The sequence below is a fragment of the Aspergillus melleus genome (genome assembly GCF_016097325.1).
Source record: "Aspergillus melleus strain CBS 546.65 chromosome Unknown contig5, whole genome shotgun sequence".
Lineage (NCBI taxonomy): Eukaryota > Fungi > Ascomycota > Eurotiomycetes > Eurotiales > Aspergillaceae > Aspergillus > Aspergillus melleus.
Window position 1 is genome coordinate 1,758,182 of NW_025763374.1, and position 23,665 is coordinate 1,781,846.

Here is a 23,665-nt window from a genome sequence, read left to right on the forward strand (position 1 = left end):
CCTGCTGGGTACTCAAGAGGAGTTTGAACTGGACAGGGTGCAAGTATAGCTCTAGCACGATGGTCAAATCAACTCAGATTGCCAGGCTCGATGGTAAGATTGTGCAAGTGAGACTTGAAGAGGTGGGAAAGTGGTGACAGTTGCTGATCGGTGGTTGGAGTAGGCCTGATGTTGGCTGCGTCTGTGGACGATGAACAGGTAAGGTTTTCTCTTTATTCCATTCACTTCGGATCCTCGTCGTCACTGGTACGCTAATGCCCGGTTTCTCATGCAGGCTGAAGTTGAACTCTCCGAGATCAAGGGTCAGGCGAAGATGATCTTCCGGCGGTTGAGTCGCAATGCAGCACCTCAGGCGAGCATTGAATCCGGCCAGTACAATCTACAGTGAGTCTTTCCTTTAAGGTCTGCCCTGCGGGGGATAGTGAATGTAATGATCTGGGCTATTGACGAAACTAGCTACCTGATCCAAGATGATATCTGCTTCCTGTGCATATGCGATCGCTCCTATCCGCGCAAGCTTGCCTTCACTTATCTCGCCGACCTCGCAACCGAATTCACCACAACATACTCCCCCGCGCAATACCAGTCCCCCAACCTGCGACCGTATGCCTTCGTCGAGTTTGACACTTTCATCCAGCGCACCAAGAAGCTCTACCAGGATAGTCGAGCCTCGCAGAACCTCGACCGACTCAACGACGAACTCCGTGATGTGACCAAGGTCATGACGAAAAACATTGAGGATCTTCTGTACCGAGGCGATAGCTTGGAGAGGATGGGCGAATTATCGGGGCGCTTGCGTGAAGACAGCAAGAAATACAGGAAAGCTGCGGTCCGCATCAACTGGGAGTTGGTGCTTAAACAGGTGAGTTCCGTTTGTCGCAGCCGAGAAACCGCCGCTCTGACATGCTATAGTATGGCCCATTTGCCGGGGTCGGCCTTATCTTCATTTTCCTTCTCTGGTGGCGCTTCTTCTAGTTCTCTTGCGAAGCAGTTGCTTCTGGATACCCACTCGTCTGAATGTACACATAATTCCTCCAGTGGTTGCAGGACACCACTTTTTCCTTGCTCGGGCCTTTTAGGCTTTTAAAACAATTTATGATCGATGAAATGGCTTAGGACAGCCAACGGGACGCAAACAATCGTGGGGTAGGCGAGTCGAGGCGATAGACTTTGATATTCGTAGCGACAGTGCTCCAATAGAACTTGCGACTAGAAAATGGTATATTCGGAACGTGGTAGGTCGAATACCACGTGCGAAATTGAAAATTGATGTTTAGTTTGCTGGGCATGACACAGCATGCCTAGGTGGGACGGCATATCCTGTAGCCGTCATAGCCAGATTGCTGCCACATGCAAGATGCAAGTCATTTCGCGATCAAACACAACAGTTTTGGCATCTTCCCCAGGTATGGCTCTCGTTTAGAGAATCTAAATCTCGTCCTCTTCCTCGTCAAAATCGTCTTCCTCTCCCATGTCATATAAGATACGCCCACCCTCACCAGGGCCGTCACCCTTCTGCGCATCAAAGTACGGCAGCACCACCCCTTCTCTATCCCGCCTTTGTTTGTCGGTAAGACGTAATTCAAACGTCGATTCCGGCTCCTCTTCACCGGCACCAGCATCCGGTTCCTCGGCAGGACGATACAATGGGTGGTCATCAAGAAGCGTAACAATCTCCTTGAGTTGCGACGGCGGGTACTGAGAGGCAGGCGGAAGGTAATACCATTCCAACACGCCACGGCCGCTTTTCCGCCGATGTTCCATCTCTAGAACGACACCCTCCGCTGACCCGTTGCCGGTGTGCTTGTCCACTTTGCCGATAAGTACCCCGTCCTGTTCTTCTTCGAGTCCGAAAAAGGGCGCTGCCAGACTGCGGTCCCGGGCGGCTTTCTGGGTGAGAATGTGCGAGAATGAGTGGAGTCGGATGACGGTCGTTGCGAGGTAGGTTAATATGGAAAACGGGGATGGCGAGTAGGGCGAGGAGCTGGGAGGGCTTGGGACATCCTGATGGAAGGTCACGACGAGGGAGGATTCGACCTTGGGTGTCGAGGGGCTCTGAGGCATCAGAAATGAGCTCAGGAAGGTCGAGAGGTGGAATTGTGCATCAGTTCGCCGGGAGTGGATAAGGGGGTTTATCGAGTCGATTATGATGAGGCGGCCTCCTTAATGTTAGCTTTAATTGCCAATTGGCATTTAGAGTGTATAGTACGCAAGGAACATACGACGCGAGGGGCTGGAGGAAGCCGCATGATGAACCGAGCTGACTTCTTTGGCGATATCCGCCGGCTTCTTTCCCCGGGCGGAGATGAATGCATCTACCCCCTGAGGCGCCTTCAGTGATTCAAAGGCGATGTAGGTGACATGAGCTTTGGATATCTGTCCTATGCGTTAGTCGAAGCTGCACATGCTCATCCAATCAAACATATCTTAGCCTAATACGGGCTCAAGCATTCGAGTGCGGGCGCATTGAAGATATGTGTAGGGTCCGGACTCCAGCGCAATGCTTAGCACAATAAACACGTAACTTACCGTTGCGCGTCGAATATATTCCTTGAGTAAAGGCGTGGCGGGCTGTTCTAAAGAGTCCAGGAGCAGGGTGAGGGGTGACGCAGTATCTCTCAAATTAAGGAGCTTAGAGATGAGAAGCAAATTATGCGTTTGTCGGTGAGACAAATTTGAGGAAGCCATATCTCCAGAATTGTGCAAGCGCCAAAACTCTTGATGGATCGTAAGGGAGGTAAACGTCAGAAGAGTATCTGCGGGGTCATTGCGGTCATGGAGGGGTCGGAAAGTGCGGACAGAAAAGATTTCCTCGGAGTCGCTGATCCTTACCGAAGCTGGGCCTGGCTCGAGGCTCAGCGGGACGGCCCGCTATCTTACCTCGAGAAATGCCCCGCAGATTTCAATTCCCTGAGACCTGACCTGCATGAAACAATTACGGACTATGCAGTTCTCTATCCGAGAAAGGCCATACATGAAAATTTGCATTATAAAGTACTTGATTTTACGTATGGTGTTTGAGTACGCCAGCCTGTTGGTTCCAATATAAGAGTACTAAGTTAACCCTAAACAAAGGGTCTACTCAGTAGGTTACAAAGTTCATTTGTTCATTTGGAGTGCTGTGCAGCTGCAGGGGTACATTATGGACATAGACATGAATTTGTTCTGAAATCAATGTAGGAGGCCTTGGTCTCTACCTAAGGGCATCATCCAAATGCTTGCCATGGACTGTCACCTTAGTACTTCACCGTGCAGTTGATGATTTGGTAATGGTATGGGGGGCGCGCGGTGCGGAGTATGAAATGGGCAAAAACCAAAAAAAAGTCCAATTTTGGTCCCGCAACAAAGCGACACCAGGCAGGAGGACAACAATAGCCATGGGGCATATCTAAAGACTGCAGTGGTAAAAGAACCACCGGCAAAAAATAAACGCTCCCCCGAACCAGAATCGAACTGGTGATTTTTCGGTTACAAGAAAATGCTCCATTACAGCCGAACGCCATAACCAACTAGACCATCGGGGGTTGTTATTGAGATAATCTGCATATTTTGGCTTCATGGTGCATGGCATTGGCGATGCAGTTAGAAATAAAATTAGAAATGCCGGAGAAACTTAAACTGACATTTCACGGCACTGCGGGCTTCCGCCACCTTCCTGACCGCCCAGTACTTTTCTGCCCACCCCGCTGATACAACAAAAGTATGGTTTCAAGAATGATCTGGCAAAAAGTTATGTTGTTCCCCCGAACCAGAATCGAACTGGTGATTTTTCGGTTACAAGAGATACCCATTACAGCCGAACGCCATAACCAACTAGACCATCGGGGGATGTTGATGGAGGCGGTCAGCACTATTTTGTTATGGAAGCAAAGGCATTTGGAGGAGAAACCAGTGCATACAACAGTAGCAAGAATGAACCAGCTACTACGGATAATAACGGATGACATGAAGCATGGGAACAATTACTATGTAGTAAGCCAACAAACAAAAATTTAGGTTCTCTGGCCGCTTCCCAGTGCTCATATCGGGTGTCGGATTCGTACACAGAAAGTATTCTTATTACTTCAGATCAATTGACGGATCTTAAAGCTACTGCACTACTTACTACTAGACAGTGTGTACCGATGAAGAAATGTAGACGTTTTACTTCAACAGTAAGCACATTTCTAGAATCGGCGCTAGGATCTTGGCGAGTAATCGTCTGTTCTGCTCTATATTTTCTACCTAATAGAAGTTCTTGAATTGAAAAGCAAAGAAAAAGAACAACCTCTGGCAAGAACCAAATTGATCTTCTGTGGATGCCTGACGGAAGTTGTCGAATTTGAATGCATGTACTCACTACTCAGTGAGCCTAGGTAGCAGAACCTCTGTCTGCCGCTGTCTCAACTTCTTCCAGGCCAAGTTCACAAACGGTATTTCGAGGAATGACTTTGCCCGCGAGAGCCTTCTACAAATTAGACGGTCACGAGCAACAGAACCTTCCCTGTGTATTATACTTCATAGAGTAGTACGCGGATAGGAGCGGCAAGCTAACCGGCCAGGTCTACGGAAAATGACAAGAAAGATCAAGGAAAGTGGAATGGGATTGAGGCACCTGCAAAAAGGAAAAAGGTAACTCCCCCGAACCAGAATCGAACTGGTGATTTTTCGGTTACAAGAGATATCCCATTACAGCCGAACGCCATAACCAACTAGACCATCGGGGGTTTGTTGAAAGCGGCGTCGCACTTTAGCTCTCATATTCTCAGCACATCAAAGAGCAGCATGCAAAACGTAGGCTCGTTCTCATTAAGATGAATCACCATGCAACTCAGTCGCAATGCTGTATTTTTCTCCGGAATATGCACACTACTCTAATCTCTAAAGATAGTTTCTAGGGTCAAGAGAGGAAATCTTGGCGCTCTTGGCCTGTCCATCAAAGACAAACTCGCTAATAACCTTGCCCGTACCAGGCGCATTTTGAATACCCCAGCAGGTATGACCTGCAGCGAGATACAAACCCTTGGTCCCGGCATGGCCGACTAACGGACCTCCGCGCGCAGCCGCGACATTGGGCAAGTAGCAAGCTTGGCGCGCGCAAATCTGGCCGTCGCGTAGCTCATCTGAGACGCTACCAACCTGATTGATGATATCCTGGCATCGTGCTTCGTCGACTTCAACATCTGCCGTAGTTGCTGGAAGTGGCACGACGTGGTCACCCTCTCCACATGCGTACACCGTTTCATCGGGGCGGGCGTAGATCTCCGGTTGCGCAACAGTCGGTCGTGAGGGTTTCGATGGGTCGAAGTTGGCGGGTATCTCAATGTTAGTGAACAAAGTATATCCACTGACTGGTCTCGTGGGTCGAATGACCACACTGTGGGCTCGTGTCGCGGAGATTGGGGCGTTTGGCATGACCGATCTTGTCCAAGGACCGGCAGCAACAACGATGTCCGTGGCAGGTATGGTACGGGCTTCGCCCGTTTCCTTGTCTGTGTAGGAAACCGACTCAACGGCATCTCCTGAATAACCGATGCCTGTTACAGATCCGAGAGTGATCTTTGCGCCTTTCTCTTCGGCAAGTTTTGCAATGGAGGTGGTGAAGAGGTAGGGGTGGACTTGGGCAGTTTCTCCGGGATCACTCATGCTCTCGTAGCCTCGCAGTAGATCTGGCTCGATCCAATCAAGATCCTGTGGGACTCTTGCCTTCTTCAGCTTCGCCAGAGCATCTGCGCTTCGCTTCTGTAGAGATACTGAGCTCCCAGCCTCTCCACCCGTTGCCTCTTTCTTATCGTTCAGCGTACGACCCTTTGCGATCAGTTGCCCGCAATTGACCTCTCTGTAGCCCCATCTATCCTTTCCACCGTGCTCCTTGGCCAGTTCCGCATGGAGTTTGTAGCTCAACGGCACGATGTTGCTTGGGTATGCCCATTGCGCCAAAAGGCCACCGGCCTTACCAGACGCACCTCCGGCAATCTCAGAGGCTTCGATGAGCGTCACTGAGTGACGCGATGGGTCGAATGACGGGTGTCTTGTCAAATAATATGCCGAGCAGCAGCCAATGATACCACCACCTTGAACAAACCTGTCAGCTTGGAAGACTCAACGGGCGGGGTAAGATGTCATGAAAGGGTCGGATTCTTACCGACGATGACAATGTCACGACGCTCGTTTGTAGGCATTCTGTGGTATCGAGCGATGTTGGATCCTAAGGCTCGTATTGAGGCCACGGTGACGAGTGTTGGGGGATGGAAGTCTGGGTTGTTCCAGGAACTACGGCGGCGTGGGGAGCCTTTTAAGAGCCCATACGTCACTGCCAGTCATGTGCCGCGCCGGAGGTTCAGTAAATTAATAAGAGATTAAATCATCCGAAGGAAGAGTTAAACCTGGTTTCCTAATTTTTGATTTGTACAAGGATATAGATAAGATCTCCTGTAATTCGCTAGATATCCCAGGTGCCCCATAAAGTGCAAAAGAACCAGCTCCGTAAATGCATATGAACCGCACCAGAATTAGACCATGATGAATACGCCTCCGTCAGAAGGAGGGTAACGAAATAAAACAGAGGGAGAAGTGATAGAAAGTAAAAGTAACAGGATAACAGGAGGGGTGAGAAAGATGTGGATTTGGTATAATGTAAGGTGCAGGTTTTCTTTCACGTGCGTGAAGGGCTGAGTGGTCGGTTGAATCCTCCTATACGGTTCATGTACTGTCGGTATTCTGTCTTCTTCTCCTTTCGCACTCCGTAGACATTGTTCCCGGGAACCTTGGTGTTTTTTGTACTTCGGAATTTGCTGAATCCCATGCTCCTGCGCATCATCTCGTCGATGTCGTCCTCTGCGACAGGGTCGTCGGTGTCTATATCCATTCCATCTCGAGGCCGGCTTGTCAACTTGGGGTCTGGTGCACCGTTTGCTTGGTTGCGATAGTCTCTGCGGTCATTTCTGCGGTCGCCTCTGGGGGCTCGCACTGGCGGTGTTCTGGACCTATCTCTGTTGCCATTGCGGACGGGCGATCGAGAGCGGTCTCGATATCTGTCGCCTTTTGATGGGTAACCTTCACAGCTTGTTAACGATCGAACCAACGAGATATTGCGCTATAAATCCATACCTCGTCTTTCATAATGTCTGTCGCGACTGACGCTCCTTCTGTCTCTGGGTCCACGCTCGTCCCTGTCCCTCTCCTTTCGGTCGCGATCGCGGTCCCGGCGGTCCCTGGACCAACTCCTGTCGCGCCTCCGATCTCTCCGGTCTCTCGAACGTGAGCGATATCTTCTGTCGTCGCGAGGGCCGTCACGCCGTCCGTCCTCCTTTGGATGTGTTTCACGTCTTGGGCTCCTGTCGAAGTCTGACTCTGCTTCATCCGGACGGCCCTCTTTGTCGTTCATGTCCCACATAGTCGAGCTGTCCACCCGACGAGCTCGTTTCGCCGGTGGCTCTGCCATCTTTACCGGTAAAGTTTTGTGATATTCTGAAGTTTTCGGACCTTTGGGATGAAAGGTTCGGTGCGAGGAGTTGAATGAAAGTTCGGTGGCACCGCCTAAGAGGTGGGGTGAGAGGGATGACAGAACGTAATAGAAGAGGATGACGCGATATTTAATTTAATTCCATGTCGTTAGGGTGTCGTCTTTGACTTGTTCAGGGGTATTAATCGTCTAAAAGTGAGTCGGAGTCTGTAGCAGCGAATGCAAAAGAGATACCGCGAATTTACGGTTGTCGAAACCTGTCGATTGCGCAGTGTATCCCAATCGGGTTAGATGCCATATTGGTCTTGGCATGCTAGTGTCAATCGCGCAGGTAGCTCCTGTTTGCTCTCATGGGTTGTAATAGCGACTGCTGGCTCCTGTGTGGTGGTAACTCTAGTTTTGATAGAGAGAATGACCTATCATAATGTTTCATTCAGCCAGAAATTCTCAAAACATTCACTCACCATACAGCCTGCAAACTCCAACCTCTGTCCTACCATTCGCCAAACACGGCAGGTAGGTTGTAGGTAGTGAATATAAGGTACCTAGGTATGTGGGCTTTCAGGTATTTTATCTGCGGTTTTTTTTTTCTTCCTTTTCATTTTCACGGTTCATCGCGGGGCCTCATCATTGCTCAATCGCTTCACGGTTCAGGCTCTCTTGGGACTTTTTCTTAGTGGCAAGGCTGTTCTCTTCTCGTTCATATCCTGGTTACAATCTTCCACATGTCCTCGAGGGGGGGGGGGGGGGGGGGGGCAAGGAGAGATATGGGTACAAAATAGAACAGGGCAATTAGACGCAGCACTCATGGCTGATGAGGGGGATAGCATTAGCAGTGCTTCGTCCCTGGCTGAAACCAGTCCGGAAGCCCTTGCTGCCTTGGACGCCTTCAAGAAAGAGAACTGGAATGATTATCGCACACATCATTCCCTCCTCATCCATTTGATACCTCTACTAACGGATAGATTGGAGCTCACGGCAGGCTCTGAACTCTTGCCCGCTGATGTTGAAAGCGAAACCGCTGATCAGAAGGGGCTACGGTGCTCAATTGTGGACAGATTGATAAATGAAGTTTGTCGCATAGGGCAGGTGTTTGAAACTGATTATTATGGGTTAACTATTACAATATCTTCGTGAATGTCTTTTATTGGCATCTGAGTAGGCAATCTCGCCTGCCTTCGAACCTCGGGGCATTGAAATCGATCAACACACGCACGGGAGGGGCTCGCAAGAAGGGTCAACGGTATAACGAATGGGCTGAAAAACAATCGAACACACATATAAAGCGAACCTCGCTCACGGAAATTCAGAGAAGTATGCGGCAGGGGACTGAAACAGGCAAATATACATCAGAGAGCCTTGCCAGCGATGTCCATGCAGGTCAAGGTCCTACCATCCGGTCTACTGTGAATAAAAAGGCACAGGGGAGGCCAGACGAGTATCTTGGGGAACCCGAAGAGGTTTCTCTTCAATTAGCCGGCTTTGGCCCTGTTGATCATATTTACCTTCTGGGTTATCTCATCGACACAGTCCGGAGGAATTTTAAAGAACGTTATGGACAGACCTTGCTAGCATATCAGAGCAACGACCTCCATGCCGAGCTCACGAGGGGCCTGGCTCAGGGCGTACAGGACCTCAGTAGGCTTGGGAAGTTCGATTTAGAGAGGTAGACCAATCTCCCGCCCCCTGTTCTTCCACGTCCATGGTCTGACATTTGTGGTCTTCTAAGCCTGAGAGGCCTACGCGGAACGCCCGAGTCTTCGAGTAGTACCGGTGTATATCTGCACATACTTTGGAGGAAGCGTGACCCTGGTCGATTCTGGCTATACGTCGGTCAAGCTTCCAGGCTCTTGGACCGAATCGCGTGTCACAATGATCCATGGTATCGCCGGAATCATCCAAGTCTTCACTATTGTGTCTGGGACGCGTTCGAGGACATCGAGTCAGTATTTGTGACCCTGGTTTCGCGTGAATCTATTACAAGTGAGGTGGATCGATGCGTATTAAACATTCAGGAAATGTGGATGGCTTGCCTTTTTCAGACACTCACTCCCAGGCACCTGGATGAATACCTTCCTCCGGCTACTAAGAAACTATGGTCTGGTCGGCATTTGAATGTTGTGTCACCCATATGGCAGGGGTTTACGGGAGATAACCTCGTACCCGCCGATGCCGTTGGGGGTAGGCAGGGCTTTTGCGACTTGATTCTGTCACCGGATCCAGCTATACGCGGGTGGGCGAGGCACATGAGAGACGCATTCAATGACCTTCGAAACTCACCAGATACTATCCTACGAGAGTATTACTATCTTAATATGCTCCGGAACCGAAAATTAGCGGAAGAAGCTATCGTGAAGCGTAAGTTGGAAAATGTTCAGAGGTACCTCTCGGGGGGGTATATGGAGAACGATCACGGGCTCGGACGGTCCACAAGGCGCACACCTCGTCACATGTAGCAATTTCGCTTTTACCATTTCTCGGCATTTGCAGCTTGGGGTCCGTGTCGGTGATAAGGTCCAGATGCAGTTCCATCTCACTGAATCTCCCAACTCTAGAATGTATGCTAAAATGGCACTGCCAATTGATCCTGCGAGTCGGTTAGCAGTGTCTATAAGAGGTCAGGGCGCAAACGGGTCTTTTCATGTTTGGTTGAGCAACAGGGCAGAGCTGGTGGTCAGAAGGATGAACTCGTTGGTGGATGCCTTGGAGGGCTATACTTTGAATGAGTCAAGGGAGTTCGGACGGAGGTGGTACGTACAAAGGGATTCGGTGTCATCGGAGAGGATTGTAGTCTACATTTAGGTGTAGCAATTCCGCATTCTGTTAATTCCCGTGTATTGGTTATGTGTTGTCAGATCAGGAGGTGGTGGGTGACCTCGAGAGTGGTCTGATTTACAATTACGACATGTGTGGAGTGCCTAGGTTTTTGCATTGCCTTGCAGCATACACCCAAGATGTATGGACCGAGATATAAATATCCAGCTTGAACACTAGCCTGAAAGACCGTAGGTACAACACAGAGCCCGACCGTGACGCCAGTTGGAATAAGGAAGCAACTGTATGTTATAAGGTGCCTGGGACTTGTGAAAAGACACATAGAATATAAACCAACAGCTCTGGCGTAAATATGTGTTTATTGGTGGCCATAGCATTTGGAATCAGTGGCCACTGATTTACGCCGTGCATCGCTTGTATTTGATACTATAACACTAATATTTGCCGCCCAACAACTGAACCCCCGATGGTCTAGTTGGTTATGGCGTTCGGCTGTAATGGATTATCTTTCTTGTAACCGAAAAATCACCAGTTCGATTCTGGTTCGGGGGAGTTACTTTTTGCTTCTTATATATCCAATCCATTGTCTCTTATGTTCCCCGATGTATGTTTCAACAACAGCGAGTTACAGTTTATGTTCTGCCGTCGCTTCCCGCCCGCTTCCTCTGTGTGTCCATGAAAAGAAGAGAAGGCCTTCCTGTACTTTTTATGCGTAGCTCCTTTATGCCTAGATCATGATGTCAATATTGGGAAGCTTTATTCAACAAACCCCCGATGGTCTAGTTGGTTATGGCGTTCGGCTGTAATGGGATATCTCTTGTAACCGAAAAATCACCAGTTCGATTCTGGTTCGGGGGAGTTACCTTTTTGCCGATTGCAACTACACTCCTACACTCCTTGGCCACCGATACCCGATTCTACTATATAGTATGCGCCACTTGCAATGATAGTTGAGGGCCACCACTTTGTATTTTAGTTACCATATTCTTCGTCCTTTCTGTCCCATAGAAAGTCGTAGACCGTATACAGTTGACCTCCCAATATAGTTGAAATGGCGTGTTCACCACTGCAATTCGGCATTCGGAAATCTGTGGCAAGGGGTGAGCCGAACTGTATGCTCGGGAGCTTGGACCATGTCATATGCGGAGCGATCAAGCTCCCGTCGGTCATGCCAGATAGATAACAAACCACTAACAACCACCATCCAACGCCATCGGAGAAAAAGCTAAACTGCGTTCAGTCGTTCTCTATGGTCACTCCTCGATTTTCGAGGCCCCCATTCCTTTCTTCATGTTTCTGATTTAAATATGACTCGCTTCAATTTCTACTCTCTCTTACTCCCATTGTCCTGGGCGGGTGCGGCTTTTGCAGGCCAAACAGCGACCGGCGATGAGTCCATCCTAGCCAAAGAGGCCGCAAGAGCCAACAACCAGTCTCTGCTATGGGGTCCCTATAAGTCAAACCTCTACTTCGGAGTGCGCCCTCGAATCCCGGAAAGTTTATCGGCCGGATTACTGTGGGCGAAGGTGGATGACTTCGCTACTGCCCAGGGGAGTATGTGTCCAGCTATACAATCCAACCCGCCTTTCAATTGCTGCTTTACTCCCAGAAACTGGCTGCCAATTCCTTCAATTGACTGACCGCATTGAAGACTTCAGACACACCTGTGAACAAAATGAAGGAATGGCTGGTTACGGCTGGGACGAATATGATATCCGGAAGGGCGGCCGCCAAACGATCCATGACGCTGGAAACTCATTGGACCTGACAATCGATTTCGTCAAAGTCCCCGGTGGAGAGCACGGAGGCAGCTGGGCTGCCCGTGTCAAGGGTGTGCCTCGCGAAGATGCCCCTCCCGACCAACCTACAACCATTATCTTCTATTCGACTCTGGAAGGTCTCGGCGACTTGGCTGTCACAACTGAATCCGAGGACCCTCGGGGATTCGAAGGCGATGTGAGACTTTCTGGAAACACGCCTGATCTCGGTGACTTTTCGATCGATGTGACTGCGGGCCCCGAAACCAACGAACACCCCGAGCACGACCACCCAAGCTACGAGGATAAGCCATTGGATCGCACCTTGGTCTCTAGTTCTACCGTTCAATCCGAGCATGTTTGGCAAACAAAGGGTTCGCTTATCTCAGACCGATTGTCAATGTGATACTAACATGCTGTGTAGTTATCCTGTTCTCGCAGATGAAGGGCGAAGTCAATGAAATCATCCAAAAATATGGACCAGATAACCCTCCTCCGCCTCCTCAAGTTTTCTCCATCAAAAATATCCCAGGTGATGGAAACATTCATCTCGTTCAAAAGGTGTTCAAGGGCGAGTTCGAGGTATGTATCGTCGTCTGGCCTAGAAGGAAGTTACTTACATCCACCAGTTCGACATTCTTTTCTCTTCCGGCTCTTCACCCCAGCCTGTGACATGTGAGTTGCCCCTAGATCGTAACCTATACCTTTTACAGCACCCACTGATCTCAATTCTCTTTAGCCGAGAAACTGACCGAAGAGATCGCAAGCGCCTCGCTGTCTTTCGCTGATCGGTTCGAAAAGATTCTTCCCCCACAGGCCCCCTTTGACTCTAAGGACTACTTTGAGTTCTCTAAGTCAATGCTCTCCAACCTTGTCGGCGGCATAGGCTACTTCTACGGAACGGATGTTGTTGACCGCTCGGCAGCTCCAGAGTATGATGAAGAAAATGAGGGCTTCTGGGAGGAGACGGCAGAAGCAAGGGCCAGGGCCCATGCCGTACTTGAGGGGCCAAAGCAGCTCTTTACCAGCGTTCCTTCTCGGCCGTTCTTCCCCAGAGGTTTTCTCTGGGATGAAGGGTTTCACTTGATCCCGGTTCTTGAATGGGACACTGATCTGGCGTGAGTACCTCACCATTCCATTGTATCCATTGTATTGATTACCAGCACTAACTTGCATCTAAAGGCTCGAGATTGTCAAGAGTTGGCTCAGCCTGATGGACGAGGACGGCTGGATTGCTCGAGAGCAGATCCTGGGCTCCGAGGCCCGCAGCAAGGTTCCGCCCGAGTTTACTGTCCAGTACCCTCACTACGCCAACCCCCCGACCCTCTTCATTATACTAGAGGCCTTCATTGATCAGCTGGTAGCAAACAAGAATATCTCGGTGGATAGGTCCCAAGAAGATCTTACCGAAACCCTCGGATCGGTCTACATCCAGCACCCCGAATTGGGTGAAGCATACATTCGCTCAATCTATCCTCTCCTTAAGAAACACTATGTCTGGTACAGGAACACCCAAAGAGGAGAAGTCAGTTCCTATGATAGAGAGGCATTCTCGTCTAAGGAGGCATATCGCTGGCGGGGCCGCTCTATCCAGCATATCCTTACGTCCGGACTGGACGACTACCCTCGTGCGCAGCCTCCGCACCCGGGCGAGCTCCACGTCGATTTGATCAGCTGGATGGGCATGATGACTCGCGCTCTTCGTCGGATCGCGGAGACCCTGGGCGAAACCGAGGACGCCGAGGAGTTTAAGGTATACGAAACGGCCATCGAGCGAAATATCGACGACCTTCACTGGGATGAGGAAGCACAGACATACTGCGACGCCACTATCGATGAGTTTGAGGAAAGCGTCCACGTGTGCCACAAAGGATATATTTCCCTTTTCCCCTTCCTTACGGGCATGATCGGCCCGGACAGCCCTCGTCTCAAGGCCATCCTGGACTTGATTGGCGACCCTGAGGAGCTCTGGAGTGATTATGGAATCCGTAGCTTGAGCAAGCAGGACGAATTCTACGGAACAGCTGAAAACTACTGGAGGAGCCCTATCTGGGTCAACATCAACTATTTGGTGTTCAAGAACCTATATGTGAGTTATGCATCTTCCAAAATAGAAGTTGGTCGATTCTAACCCTTTCAAACCAGGAAATTGCAACTACGGCTGGTCCTCACCAAGAGCAAGCTCGTGAGCTGTATTCAAACCTGCGGAAGAACGTGGTCGAGAACGTCTTCAGGGAATGGAAGGAAACCGGATTTGCCTGGGAACAGTACAACCCGGAGACCGGCCAAGGGCAGCGGACGCAGCATTTCACTGGCTGGACTAGTATGGTGGTGAAGATGATGTCGATGCCCGACCTCCCCGCAAGCAAGCAGACCGGACATGATGAGCTGTAAATGAACAGCAGAATATCGACAGATAGATAGACCTTGGTATAGAGCATCAAAATGTTCGAGTATCTGTACACAATCTTTTCCCCGTAAACGCCTAGCACCCATTACGTAAAGATGGACCAGAAAAGCGGCGCGGGCTCAGCGCCGATGGTAAGAGTCCGAATCCCTTTCGCGTGAATGCGGATGCCTGCGATCTTCTCGTCTTCTGCGATCATCGTCTTTCCTGCCCCCGTCCCTGTTCCTAGACCGCGAGCGTGACCGTCTTCTCCGGCGATCCTGGTCTCGTGAGCGGGACCTCGACCTATGCCTGTGGCTCCTGTGGCGATGAGAGCGCTCATCGCGATGCCTCCGGTGCCTGTGCTCTCTATCTCGGTCTCGATCCCGGCCACTGGCACGATCTCGCCTGCGATCCCTGTCCGGGCTCCTGCTCCGTCCGCTTCTCCGTCTTCGATCATGTCGCGAGTGTGAATCGACCCCCACTGCCTCCAACTTATCATCCTCGTTTGCGCCGGGCACAGAGGCGCCCGCGCCCCTGTAAGAACCATACCCGACACCCTTGCCCATCCCGTCACCCGATAGATCCTCCCCAGCTGCCGTCTCCCGAAGCGCATGTTGAACGTCTTTGTCGCCCAGTGGTGTCAAATTGGCGTTGGCGGCGGCGGCGGCTTTGGGGGGCAATGGGAGACCCAAAGCGAGCGCCATCGCCTCTTCCTCGGCTTCCTTGACGCGCTGCCTCTCCTCACGCTCTTTGGTGGCTTGATCTTCAGCGTCGTGCCCGGATCGGGCATACCAGTGTAAGTCACGACCACTTTGCCAGCGACCGACCGGCGCCATGACAGAGTGGCCGAGATAGTTTTCTCGGTGGCTGGAATCTTTGACATCGGACCATTTGAACTCGTTGCGGCCGCCGCTGTAGTAGAAGATAGAGCCGTAAGCGACCGGATGACAGGTTGGTGAAGGGGAACAGAGGGACGGGAAAACTCACCGGCTGCCTTCTTTACGAACACTCGCGACGAGATCCATGATGGCAGAGAGGTGATGACATGGATGTAGGAAAGACGAAAGGCGACCGACGAAAGTGAGAGCTCCGACGGGTGGCACGTGCGCTCCGCGGCCTGAGGCGGCGAATGGCACGACTGACTTCATCGCCCTCCGAAAGTGGATTCTCGTCCTGTCGACCGTCCAGATTCCCGGAGAGGAGCTTCGTCCGTTGTGGCTTCTGCTCCCCCCAGGCTCGACAATGTTAATCCTGGCTGGTCTCCAAATTGACAGACCCCCCGACTCCAGTGATATCATTCTGCATCTGTTTCATGTGCCCCTCGTGTTTCTGTATGACAGCTGCTCACCGTCGTCATAATTTGGATTCTCCCCCTCCTTCCTCTGTGAAATTGTTCTCTATCCGAAAACCCAACCCTAGGCCGGCGTTGATCGTCTGGACACGCTGCTCCTGCACGGAGAGTGCTTGTAGCAATGGCGTTTGGTCATCTCGCCGGTAAACGACCGCCCGGCCGGAAGTCTCGCACGCGCGAGGGCTTGCATCTTCGGCCTCTGAATGTGGAGAAGGGCGAAAAAAGAGTGCGTGCATTTCTCATCATCGTAGACACTTATATGCATTTCAGTTATATTTGCGTATATATCGACTAACATCTTTAATCAGTTCTCATCGTAAGCCATACACTCTCGGCGTCGGAAGCATCAACATGTGTATTGACTCGCTGGCTTTCCAGAGCAGATGATTCATTTCCTCCTCAAGCTGCGACATGGCGCAACAACCTCGTATGCTCATCACTGTTCTATCCGCCTAGTTGCATTCCTCCGATGCTGACATGTTTAAAGATCGCGCTATCCCAGCGTCGCAACCTTCTGTTTGTCGCCTACAGTCATCAAATCTATGTCTGGGAACCCGCGGGGTCATTCCAGATGCTGGGCTCTGTCCCGTTAATGATCATAACGCCTGTCATGAAGGAACCTAATGCTCGCGGGTTTATCTCTCCTAATTCTCCGCACGCGATCAACAATATCCTTGTGGACGATCTTGGTCGCGAGGAGGTTCTCCTACTCGTCACGGATTCGGGGAACGTATGTGGTTATCGAACCGAGGCAATTTTCTCAGCTTTGGCTCGTGCTGCAGAAGACGATGAGAGTCGCCCTCTGAATGGCTCACAAGTGGACCCGTTCTTTGTTGAGTATGTCGAAGCCAGTGCATGGGGGTTGGCTATCCACAAGTTCGCTCGCTTGATTGCGGTGAGCGCGAATACTGGCCTAATTACCGTTTTCGCATTTGCCCTTGTAAATCCTATATCTGGAGGGAGCAGCGAATCGAGTCAGCGACTGGAAGAAGAGGTTGACTTGAGCGACTATGGCCAAACCTGGCTCCACATAACGACCAGCGAGCAGTTTGTGCAGTTACGACATCGGATGCCCGAGAAACACCGAACGCGCAACATCAAATTAACATACACGGGGCATTTTGCCAACATCCCATCCGTCTCTTTCCTCAATTGCGACCTCGACCCTAATGGTACCTGGATGGTTAGCACCGATATCGACAATAAACTCCTAGTTTGGAAAATATGGGACGGCCTTGGCGCATTTAATATGTATCATTTCAACGACATTGGTTTCAGGTCCTTTCACGACACTCTGCGCAACGAGTACGTTGAACCTCTTTCCCTTGGACATCGACCGGTTTACCTTCTTGCGTGGGGTACCGCTTCCCTGGCCTCTTGCTGACGAACCTAGTAGCGAACGTGGCTGGTCTGTTATCGCTCTTGACCCGCGCTCCTTTCATCTTCTCAAGTCCACTGAAGAGGCGTGTGGTGGGAGGCCTCAACGCCGAGTAAAGGATGGCCAGCCGGTGTTTGATCTCACGAAGCTAAGTGGCCGTGTGCCGAATGCCTCGCATATTTACAATTACTTCCCTCCTGCTGTCAAGGCTGAGCCAGAACGACCGGTACTACCCGATATATTCGGCCCTGATTGTCGCATCAGCAAGGGAGGTGGCACTCAAGGTGTGGACCGCGTGGCGTCCTCGGAATCTAGTGATGCCAAGGAGACCAATCACTTCCATACAAGTACTGGGTATCTTCGCCCTTCAGACTCTGCTGATGCCTTTAGTCATCGCGCCGTCGATGGTTCTGTTTACGACGATAACATGAGCCATGGCAGCTCTTCTGAGCTGAATCTTGATGCGGATTCCCAGCAAACCTCTGGCCTGGAGACCACGCAGCAAATCAGTGATTCGGACCACCATACCAGCCATGTTCCTCCCCGGACTCGTCGTCCCCCTCAAACAACGCCAGAGTTCCTCCAGGTTGCCCTGCTTGAAGCCCTCGGAGGGGGTGACATGCATGGTGCCGAGGAGTACTTTGACGGGTACTCGGTATTGGATGACGATAGTTATACCGAGGACGAAGATATGAATGATATAGATCTTGACCAATCATCGGATGATGGAGGGTCATCGGCAACCGGGGCAGTCGCATATCAGGTCTTTGATCGTATGTCACGTAATGCCTTCCCTGAAGATGCTGGCTTGCATGGACGGATGGAGGCGCTAATTGGTCTTCCACCGACACCAGCTCCAGTGAACTCGAGGTTCCCAATCCTCCACTTTTCGCAAACCGACATCCGACTAGTTGCTCATCCGTTTGCTCCCCACGCAAGCGTTGTCTGCGGCGCACCGCTCCGACAGCCCTTCACCCACCCTATCGTCTCCATCCGAGCTTGCGATCGGTTCAACATGGTCAAATATGTCCCCGAACACGGTATCGTTGTAGCCGCCTCTCAGAAAGGCCGTGCCGCGATCATCGCCCTAACCGAATCCGAAGCCGCCGGGCTCTCTTTCCGAGTCGACTGGATCGTCCCTTTCGAGAGCCAGGAAAAATACGGCGACCGTCCCCTGATCCCTCTTCTCGGCATGTCCGTGAGCCCCATCCAGGGGTTCGAAATGCCCCCCGACGTCCCTTATATCCCTCGCGATGTCGACGAGAACGACCTCACCTTCCGCTACCAACACATCTCCGACGACGACACAGACAATGCCTCTATTGCGGAACGATCATCGGATCGCTCGTTCAGCGAACTCAACATCCCCTCCGATCTCTCCGACATCAGCGATGAAGCGGTACACGGCCACCACGTGCATCGATCTCCCCCTACCTTGCCCGAGTGCCACGCTCGCGCAACCCGCGCCTACCAGCCCGAGGAGCGCTGGCGTGGATGGAACCCATCCCGACGCTATCGTCTGCTCCTCATGTACGCAGACCACACGGTCATGAGCTACGAATTCTGGTACAATTGGAACACCGCAGGCACGAAAGCCGACGAGAGCGACGAGGATGAATTCCTCGTGGTCTAATCGAAATCCGGCCCGAACGAGATCAACCCACGAAAAATGACATGAGATGTGTGAAATGTCTGAACGGGCTCTGTCTCTATATCCATTATCTATTCACTTTTCTCGCTTGATGTGAATTCTCGGTATAAATTTGTCTATTTTTCTGCTCATAACTTCGGGGATATTTTCTATGTCGTATCTTTCATCGTTTTATTTGTCTCATTTCTTATTTTTTTCTGTGACCCCCTCAATGTTATTAACTTGATACCATACCATCGTGCTATCTCGCGATCTTGTGACCTATGCATGCTTACTTACTTGTTTGTTGTTTGGCGTCTGAAAATGAAAGTAAAGACTGAGTCTTCCAGCTGACGCTGACTTTACCTACCCGGTATACTCTACCACCATGTACATATGAATCACCTACCTAACTACCAAAACACCCTTTGCAAAGTACGACTCTCTCACAGGTTGTATCATATGGTAACACCTTAATTTCTTACTGCTGAGCTATCTCATTCCATAGGTCTCGGATTTTTATCAAAGTCGTGAATTTAGATCATGATATACATTGCAGATATATTCCTCCTTTCACCCTTTTCAACTCTGGATATGTATGTACCTAGGTAAGAAAACAGTTTATACAAACCCAGCAGGCGAGCCAAGAAACTTAAAAGAAACACGCTGGCACCAGCTCGCTAACATAATGCAAGTATTCATCAAGTTCATAAATGTAACAGGGTAAATGGCCAATCCAAATCCAAAAATCATAGGAAGGTTTGCCCCTTCTGCTATCATCACTCTATTAAGGATGCAGTCGTGACACAATTAAAAGTCATCGTCAAGTTCGTCACTGTCCCATTCGTCTTCTCGGTCGTTTTGGACCAAGTCCAAGAATCGTTGGAGTCCTGGATGTCTCACTGGTCCCGGTCGAGCGACGCCATCTCCATTGGCTTGCGGCCGGGGCCCATCAGCACCGGGACGACCTCGCACTTCGGCGATGGCTTGTGCCTGGGCTTGTCTCTCTGCGGCGGCCGCCATGCCTGCCGCGTCGAGGTTGTTTGCATTCCCGTCGCCTTCGCGGTGCCTGGGACCGTTTGCGCCCTGGTTAGCTCGCGGCGGCGCAGGGGCGGGAGGTGGAGGTTGTCCCTGAAAACGCCATGCAGGCTGGTCCTCGTCATCGCTCTCGTCAAAATCGACAAGGTGGTCGGGAATGCGGTGGAGAGCCTCGGCACCATCCGGATTAATGCCGTCGCCACCTTCCATGTCCCAGAGTCGATTGTAGCACCCGCTATCAAACTCGTTAAAATGACGGTAAGGGTTGTCTTCCGAGAGCCAACTGGAGCAGAGGTAACAGAAGTGCGTGTCGCACTTGAAGCATATCATGTGGTTACATCCCATTTGCTTCTGGCAAGGAGCGCTGCATGTCGGGCAAGGAGAGGTGTACATCTTCAGATATTCTTCTGTAGCCTTTTCTTCTGCCGACAGTTCCGCCTCCCGCCGAGGGAAGCAGCGCACCAGCTCGCCATGCCAGCCTTTTTTACAGACACTGCAGAAAGCATAATTGCAGTCTTCACAGATAGCAACACGGTCTGCCATTGGGGGTAATTGGGCCTCATCTCCAAGAGGGTCAAAGGCGACCTCGTCGTCTTCATCGTCAGAGTCCTCCAGGTCATTTGCCATGGGGTCCGTAGGTTTCGGGTGTTTTTTAGAGCGAGCCGCGCCCTGACACCATTGCCGGGGGCAATACACCGTCGACTTATCAGCCTCGAGCTTCTTCTTTCGCTTCAGAAAAACATAGCGCTGCACTGTTTCCTGTTCCAAAGGGATCTGGAGAAGCTCGCTGGGACTCAATGTACGGTCGTTCTTTTTCCGTTTCTTCCCTGTGGCTTCCCCACTTGAAGCGGTTTTTGGCTCCTTGCCACAGTCGGGTGATAAACATTTCACATTGTCCACATCGCCTTCTGTGATACATGTTTTGTAAAAGTCCTGAAGACAGGGCACACAGAACACATGAGAGCAGGGAAGCAACCGGTGGCAATTGGCGCCTTTTTTGGGCTCCAAACAGACACCGCACTCGAAGGTCTCCTGCTCAAACTTCTCTTTCTCGGCCTTGTTGTTAAAGTCCAGCAGAGAAATCTTTAGCTCCCGGGGAAGCCGAATCTCGCCATTGGGGATGTCTTGGATTCCGAAAGCCGTCTCAGCGAGCTGTTGAAGATGGTCAATGTACGTGAATATGACCAGGTCCTTCCCGCATTCTTCCCAGAGGCGTTTCCCATCATCCAAAAGACCCGAAACAATTGAAGAAGGAAGCCATGATGGATCGGTGCTGATTTTGACAATGGGTGGCTGCAAAGAAGGATAGCCTTCGGGAAGATCGACCACGAGAGCAATCGGGGGAAGATGAGGAAGGAAGTGTACATCGTTTCCGGTATCAACAGTGAAGGAGTTGTCGCCGGGTTTCGTCGTAGGTGTGGAACGAACTTCGGCAGCACCCAAAGAGTTTGGAGGAGTCAAAACAGTGGGTGACCCAGCTTCTGCGTGCTGCTCAAAGCAAACCCGCAGGGGTGCCGAAGGCTTCACGGGGATATCCAACGATGCTCGGAAGGGAGTCGACGGATCGATCTTGATTTCCGGGTATATCGCCTCAATCGACGACAACTCTACGAAGCGATCGTCATCGGGGATCTCAGAATCCATAGTGACGCAAGCAGGAGGGAACTAATCGATGCTCAACGATCAATTCGCCGATGCGGCGTTGTACTGGTGGCAAACTTCACTCTTCGGTTGGTGACTTATTATAATGATATCTGGAGATAGATCAAGAACGTAGTGTCGCCGAAAGTATTCATCCCTTGGAGAGAACCGATGTAAAGAGGCAAGGGAAGGAAAAAAGGTCGACCGACTGGAAGGTAGTGGGGTGGAGGTGACGGTGGTGAGGCTCTAAGATAGAAGAAGGAATGATTGTAGATTAGTCAAGGCCCAGCGTTTCCCGGTTTGGTATGTGGCGACGATGGAAGGGGCCAAGGCAGTCGATCGGAGCGAAGAGAACCAGATGGATCACGGAGACGAAGGAGCTGTCAGATGGTGCAATTCAAGCGAGACTAGCCAGGAGCAGAATTGGAGATTCGAGGGGAAGGGGAAGTGCGTCATTTTCTGGCTGTTGCGATAAGAGCGTAATGGCAGAATGAATGAGTCAGTTTATCAGTTTAGAAACCGATGGACAAGAGGGAAGTTGAAGGAATCTGAATGGAAGAGAGAGGAGGAGAGGAAGAGAGGAAGTAGAGAGAAAAGGAAGCCGTGGCCCTCAGGCAATCAGGCATTGAGTTTGGATGCCCAGGCCATTCTTTTTGTTACTGAAGAATAAATAAAAGCAAAGAAATTAGATCATCGATGACTGAGGCCGCCCTTTTCCCCTCCCCCTCTTTCCCCTCGCCGCTCTACCCTTCATACTCACCGCCTGAGGCCTGTGTAAAAGCGGCGAGAAATACTGCCCAAAGTGGGACTCGAAAGTGTTCTCCGCATCTTATCTTTCTTTAGTCTTTCCTGCCGCGTTCCTTGGAAGCTTCATCCGTCCACAATCATCACGATGTCTTTTTACTAAGGAACCTCCTTCATCTTTACCTACTTTCATTGCAGCCTGGCTTGTACTGCTGAACAGCTCTACACTTTCTTGTTGGGTTCACCCTTCCAGATTCATTAATCCTAGGATAGTGAACAGGGTTTCGGTCTACCTGGCGAAAAAAGAAAACCATAAATCTACAAAGAAAAGGAAACACTATACCCCCGAGGGTCCTCGTTTCCAACATGGGGGAGGTGCCATTGGCTTCACTCTCCCTGACCCACGTTCATTATGTAAGTGATACTTCTTTCGCGGTCTTCCTGGACCGGGATTGATTTCATAGGAGAGAAACTAATTAGACATGTCGGCGACTACTATAGAACCCCTCTGATCCCCTGTCCTTCCTCTCTGCCTGGCTCGCTCTGGTTCCGCAGGCACTATGTGTGGCCTACGTCACTCTCATCTGGGCTACAAGGGAAGCCGAGGTGCTTCTCATGTTTGCCGGGCAGATGGGCTGTGAGGCCTTGAATTTTGTGCTGAAACGTATAATCAAAGAGGAACGGCCAAAGCGTATGTGGACTACCCAACCCGCTGCTCTTCGGTGGACCGATAGCTGATGCCTAGATTGGCTTTCTAGAAATGTTCGGTAAAGGCTACGGTATGCCGTCATCTCATGCCCAATTTGTCTCTTACTTCGCCGTGTACCTGTCGCTGTTTCTTCTCTTCCGACACGCCCCTACCCTGCCTCATTCGGACGCGAAACTACACTACTTCCTCAGATTAGTGCTTTCTGTGGGACTATGCTTTGGTGCCGGTATGGTGGCCATTAGTCGGGTTTACTTGAACTACCATACCCCGAAGCAGGTCCTAGCAGGCTGTGGTGCTGGAGTTGGGTGTGCGCTGGCTTGGTTTCTTGTGACGGAAGTGATTCGAACCTATGGCTGGCTAGACTGGGCCTTAGACCTGTCAATATCCAGGCTTTTCAGAATCCGGGATTTGGTGGTAAGTGAAGAACTTGACGAAGCCGGATGGCATCGGTGGCAATCGAAGCGGAAGTTGAAACGTCAAGAAAATAGGGATGACCAGTCCCGCAAATCGGAGTAATCGCCGTTTCGACTACTTCTAGCATTTGCTGTTTCCGAAGGCCTGAGAGTCAGGGCCAAGAGCTTGTACAAGATTTGGCTTTTGTGATACCCCCTTCCTGGATATTCTTACACCGTTGCTATAGACATATATACTTATTTCGGTTCCTGAATCTTCGCATCTAATCTCTATTGAGACTATAACTACACTAAGCAATCTTGTCCGGTTAGGTTCTATATTATATCTCGTAGAGACAGACTGCAATATATACTCACACATGGTGGCTGAAGTAATATGTCCTACAGTTGAGTGAC

General features: G+C 50.8%; 9 protein-coding genes and 5 non-coding genes across 14 annotated transcripts; 6 read left to right on the top strand and 8 right to left on the bottom strand.

Annotated features, from left to right (window-relative positions):
• Positions 1-168: 168 nt before the first annotated feature.
• On the top strand, positions 169-975 carry SEC22 (SNAP receptor SEC22; the record flags this gene model as incomplete). The annotated part of the gene is made up of 4 exons (XM_046090751.1): positions 169-198; positions 275-384; positions 457-862; positions 913-975. 4 exons carry the CDS (start codon positions 169-171, stop codon positions 973-975), a joined length of 609 nt encoding a protein of 202 aa, XP_045946726.1.
• A 453-nt stretch (positions 976-1,428) lies between these two features.
• Positions 1,429-2,688, bottom strand: LDX57_009027 (Elongator subunit IKI1; the record flags this gene model as incomplete). Its single annotated transcript, XM_046090752.1, has 3 exons — positions 1,429-2,159; positions 2,223-2,376; positions 2,530-2,688. The coding sequence occupies 3 exons, from the start codon at positions 2,686-2,688 to the stop codon at positions 1,429-1,431; spliced, it is 1,044 nt and encodes a 347-aa protein (XP_045946727.1).
• Positions 2,689-3,433: 745 nt separating this feature from the next.
• LDX57_009028 lies at positions 3,434-3,524 on the bottom strand. Its single transcript has one exon. It is a non-coding gene; the product is annotated as a tRNA-Tyr (tRNA).
• A 215-nt stretch (positions 3,525-3,739) lies between these two features.
• On the bottom strand, positions 3,740-3,828 carry LDX57_009029. Its single transcript has one exon. It is a non-coding gene; the product is annotated as a tRNA-Tyr (tRNA).
• Positions 3,829-4,616: 788 nt separating this feature from the next.
• On the bottom strand, positions 4,617-4,706 carry LDX57_009030. The gene has a single exon. It is a non-coding gene; the product is annotated as a tRNA-Tyr (tRNA).
• Positions 4,707-4,860: 154 nt separating this feature from the next.
• LDX57_009031 (FAD-dependent oxidoreductase) lies at positions 4,861-6,161 on the bottom strand (the record flags this gene model as incomplete). The annotated part of the gene is made up of 2 exons (XM_046090753.1): positions 4,861-6,053; positions 6,125-6,161. The coding sequence occupies 2 exons, from the start codon at positions 6,159-6,161 to the stop codon at positions 4,861-4,863; spliced, it is 1,230 nt and encodes a 409-aa protein (XP_045946728.1).
• Positions 6,162-6,347: 186 nt separating this feature from the next.
• Positions 6,348-7,667, bottom strand: LDX57_009032 (SNUT3/LISCH7 family protein). Its single transcript, XM_046090754.1, has 2 exons — positions 7,090-7,667; positions 6,348-7,035 (listed from the first exon to the last, which is right to left on the bottom strand). Exons 1-2 carry the CDS (start codon positions 7,421-7,423, stop codon positions 6,635-6,637), a joined length of 735 nt encoding a protein of 244 aa, XP_045946729.1. The 5' UTR covers positions 7,424-7,667; the 3' UTR covers positions 6,348-6,634.
• A 3,012-nt stretch (positions 7,668-10,679) lies between these two features.
• LDX57_009033 lies at positions 10,680-10,771 on the top strand. Its single transcript has one exon. It is a non-coding gene; the product is annotated as a tRNA-Tyr (tRNA).
• Positions 10,772-10,987: 216 nt separating this feature from the next.
• On the top strand, positions 10,988-11,077 carry LDX57_009034. The gene has a single exon. It is a non-coding gene; the product is annotated as a tRNA-Tyr (tRNA).
• A 449-nt stretch (positions 11,078-11,526) lies between these two features.
• On the top strand, positions 11,527-14,370 carry cwh41 (mannosyl-oligosaccharide glucosidase; the record flags this gene model as incomplete). The annotated part of the gene is made up of 7 exons (XM_046090755.1): positions 11,527-11,773; positions 11,871-12,350; positions 12,401-12,558; positions 12,606-12,651; positions 12,716-13,094; positions 13,159-14,065; positions 14,122-14,370. The coding sequence occupies 7 exons, from the start codon at positions 11,527-11,529 to the stop codon at positions 14,368-14,370; spliced, it is 2,466 nt and encodes an 821-aa protein (XP_045946730.1).
• A 101-nt stretch (positions 14,371-14,471) lies between these two features.
• LDX57_009036 (MMtag domain-containing protein) lies at positions 14,472-15,390 on the bottom strand (the record flags this gene model as incomplete). Its single annotated transcript, XM_046090756.1, has 3 exons — positions 14,472-14,850; positions 14,915-15,277; positions 15,353-15,390. 3 exons carry the CDS (start codon positions 15,388-15,390, stop codon positions 14,472-14,474), a joined length of 780 nt encoding a protein of 259 aa, XP_045946731.1.
• Positions 15,391-15,459: 69 nt separating this feature from the next.
• Positions 15,460-22,066, top strand: LDX57_009037 (uncharacterized protein). The gene is made up of 6 exons (XM_046090757.1): positions 15,460-15,942; positions 16,025-16,032; positions 16,095-16,143; positions 16,204-17,021; positions 17,113-17,867; positions 17,949-22,066. Exons 1-6 carry the CDS (start codon positions 15,838-15,840, stop codon positions 18,725-18,727), a joined length of 2,514 nt encoding a protein of 837 aa, XP_045946732.1. The 5' UTR covers positions 15,460-15,837; the 3' UTR covers positions 18,728-22,066.
• LDX57_009038 (RBR-type E3 ubiquitin transferase) lies at positions 19,535-21,406 on the bottom strand (the record flags this gene model as incomplete). Its single annotated transcript, XM_046090758.1, has 1 exon — positions 19,535-21,406. One exon carries the CDS (start codon positions 21,404-21,406, stop codon positions 19,535-19,537), a length of 1,872 nt encoding a protein of 623 aa, XP_045946733.1.
• Positions 22,067-22,513: 447 nt separating the features above from the next.
• LDX57_009039 (phosphatase PAP2 family protein) lies at positions 22,514-23,372 on the top strand (the record flags this gene model as incomplete). Its single annotated transcript, XM_046090759.1, has 3 exons — positions 22,514-22,561; positions 22,649-22,838; positions 22,906-23,372. The coding sequence occupies 3 exons, from the start codon at positions 22,514-22,516 to the stop codon at positions 23,370-23,372; spliced, it is 705 nt and encodes a 234-aa protein (XP_045946734.1).
• Positions 23,373-23,665: the final 293 nt, after the last annotated feature.

What these genes read in the sequence shown, in the direction of transcription:
- LDX57_009037 (XM_046090757.1), top strand. Translation starts at nt 15,838, where the DNA reads ATGGCGTTTGGTCATCTCGCCGGTAAACGACCGCCCGGCCGGAAGTCT. An exon ending in CACGACACTCTGCGCAACGA is followed by an intron (nt 17,022 to 17,112) that starts GTACGTTGAACC and finishes CGAACCTAGTAG; the next exon opens with CGAACGTGGCTGGTCTGTTA. An exon ending in CGCATATCAGGTCTTTGATC is followed by an intron (nt 17,868 to 17,948) that starts GTATGTCACGTA and finishes CACCGACACCAG; the next exon opens with CTCCAGTGAACTCGAGGTTC.
- LDX57_009032 (XM_046090754.1), bottom strand. Translation starts at nt 7,423, where the DNA reads ATGGCAGAGCCACCGGCGAAACGAGCTCGTCGGGTGGACAGCTCGACT. An exon ending in CAGACATTATGAAAGACGAG is followed by an intron (nt 7,036 to 7,089) that starts GTATGGATTTAT and finishes CAAGCTGTGAAG; the next exon opens with GTTACCCATCAAAAGGCGAC.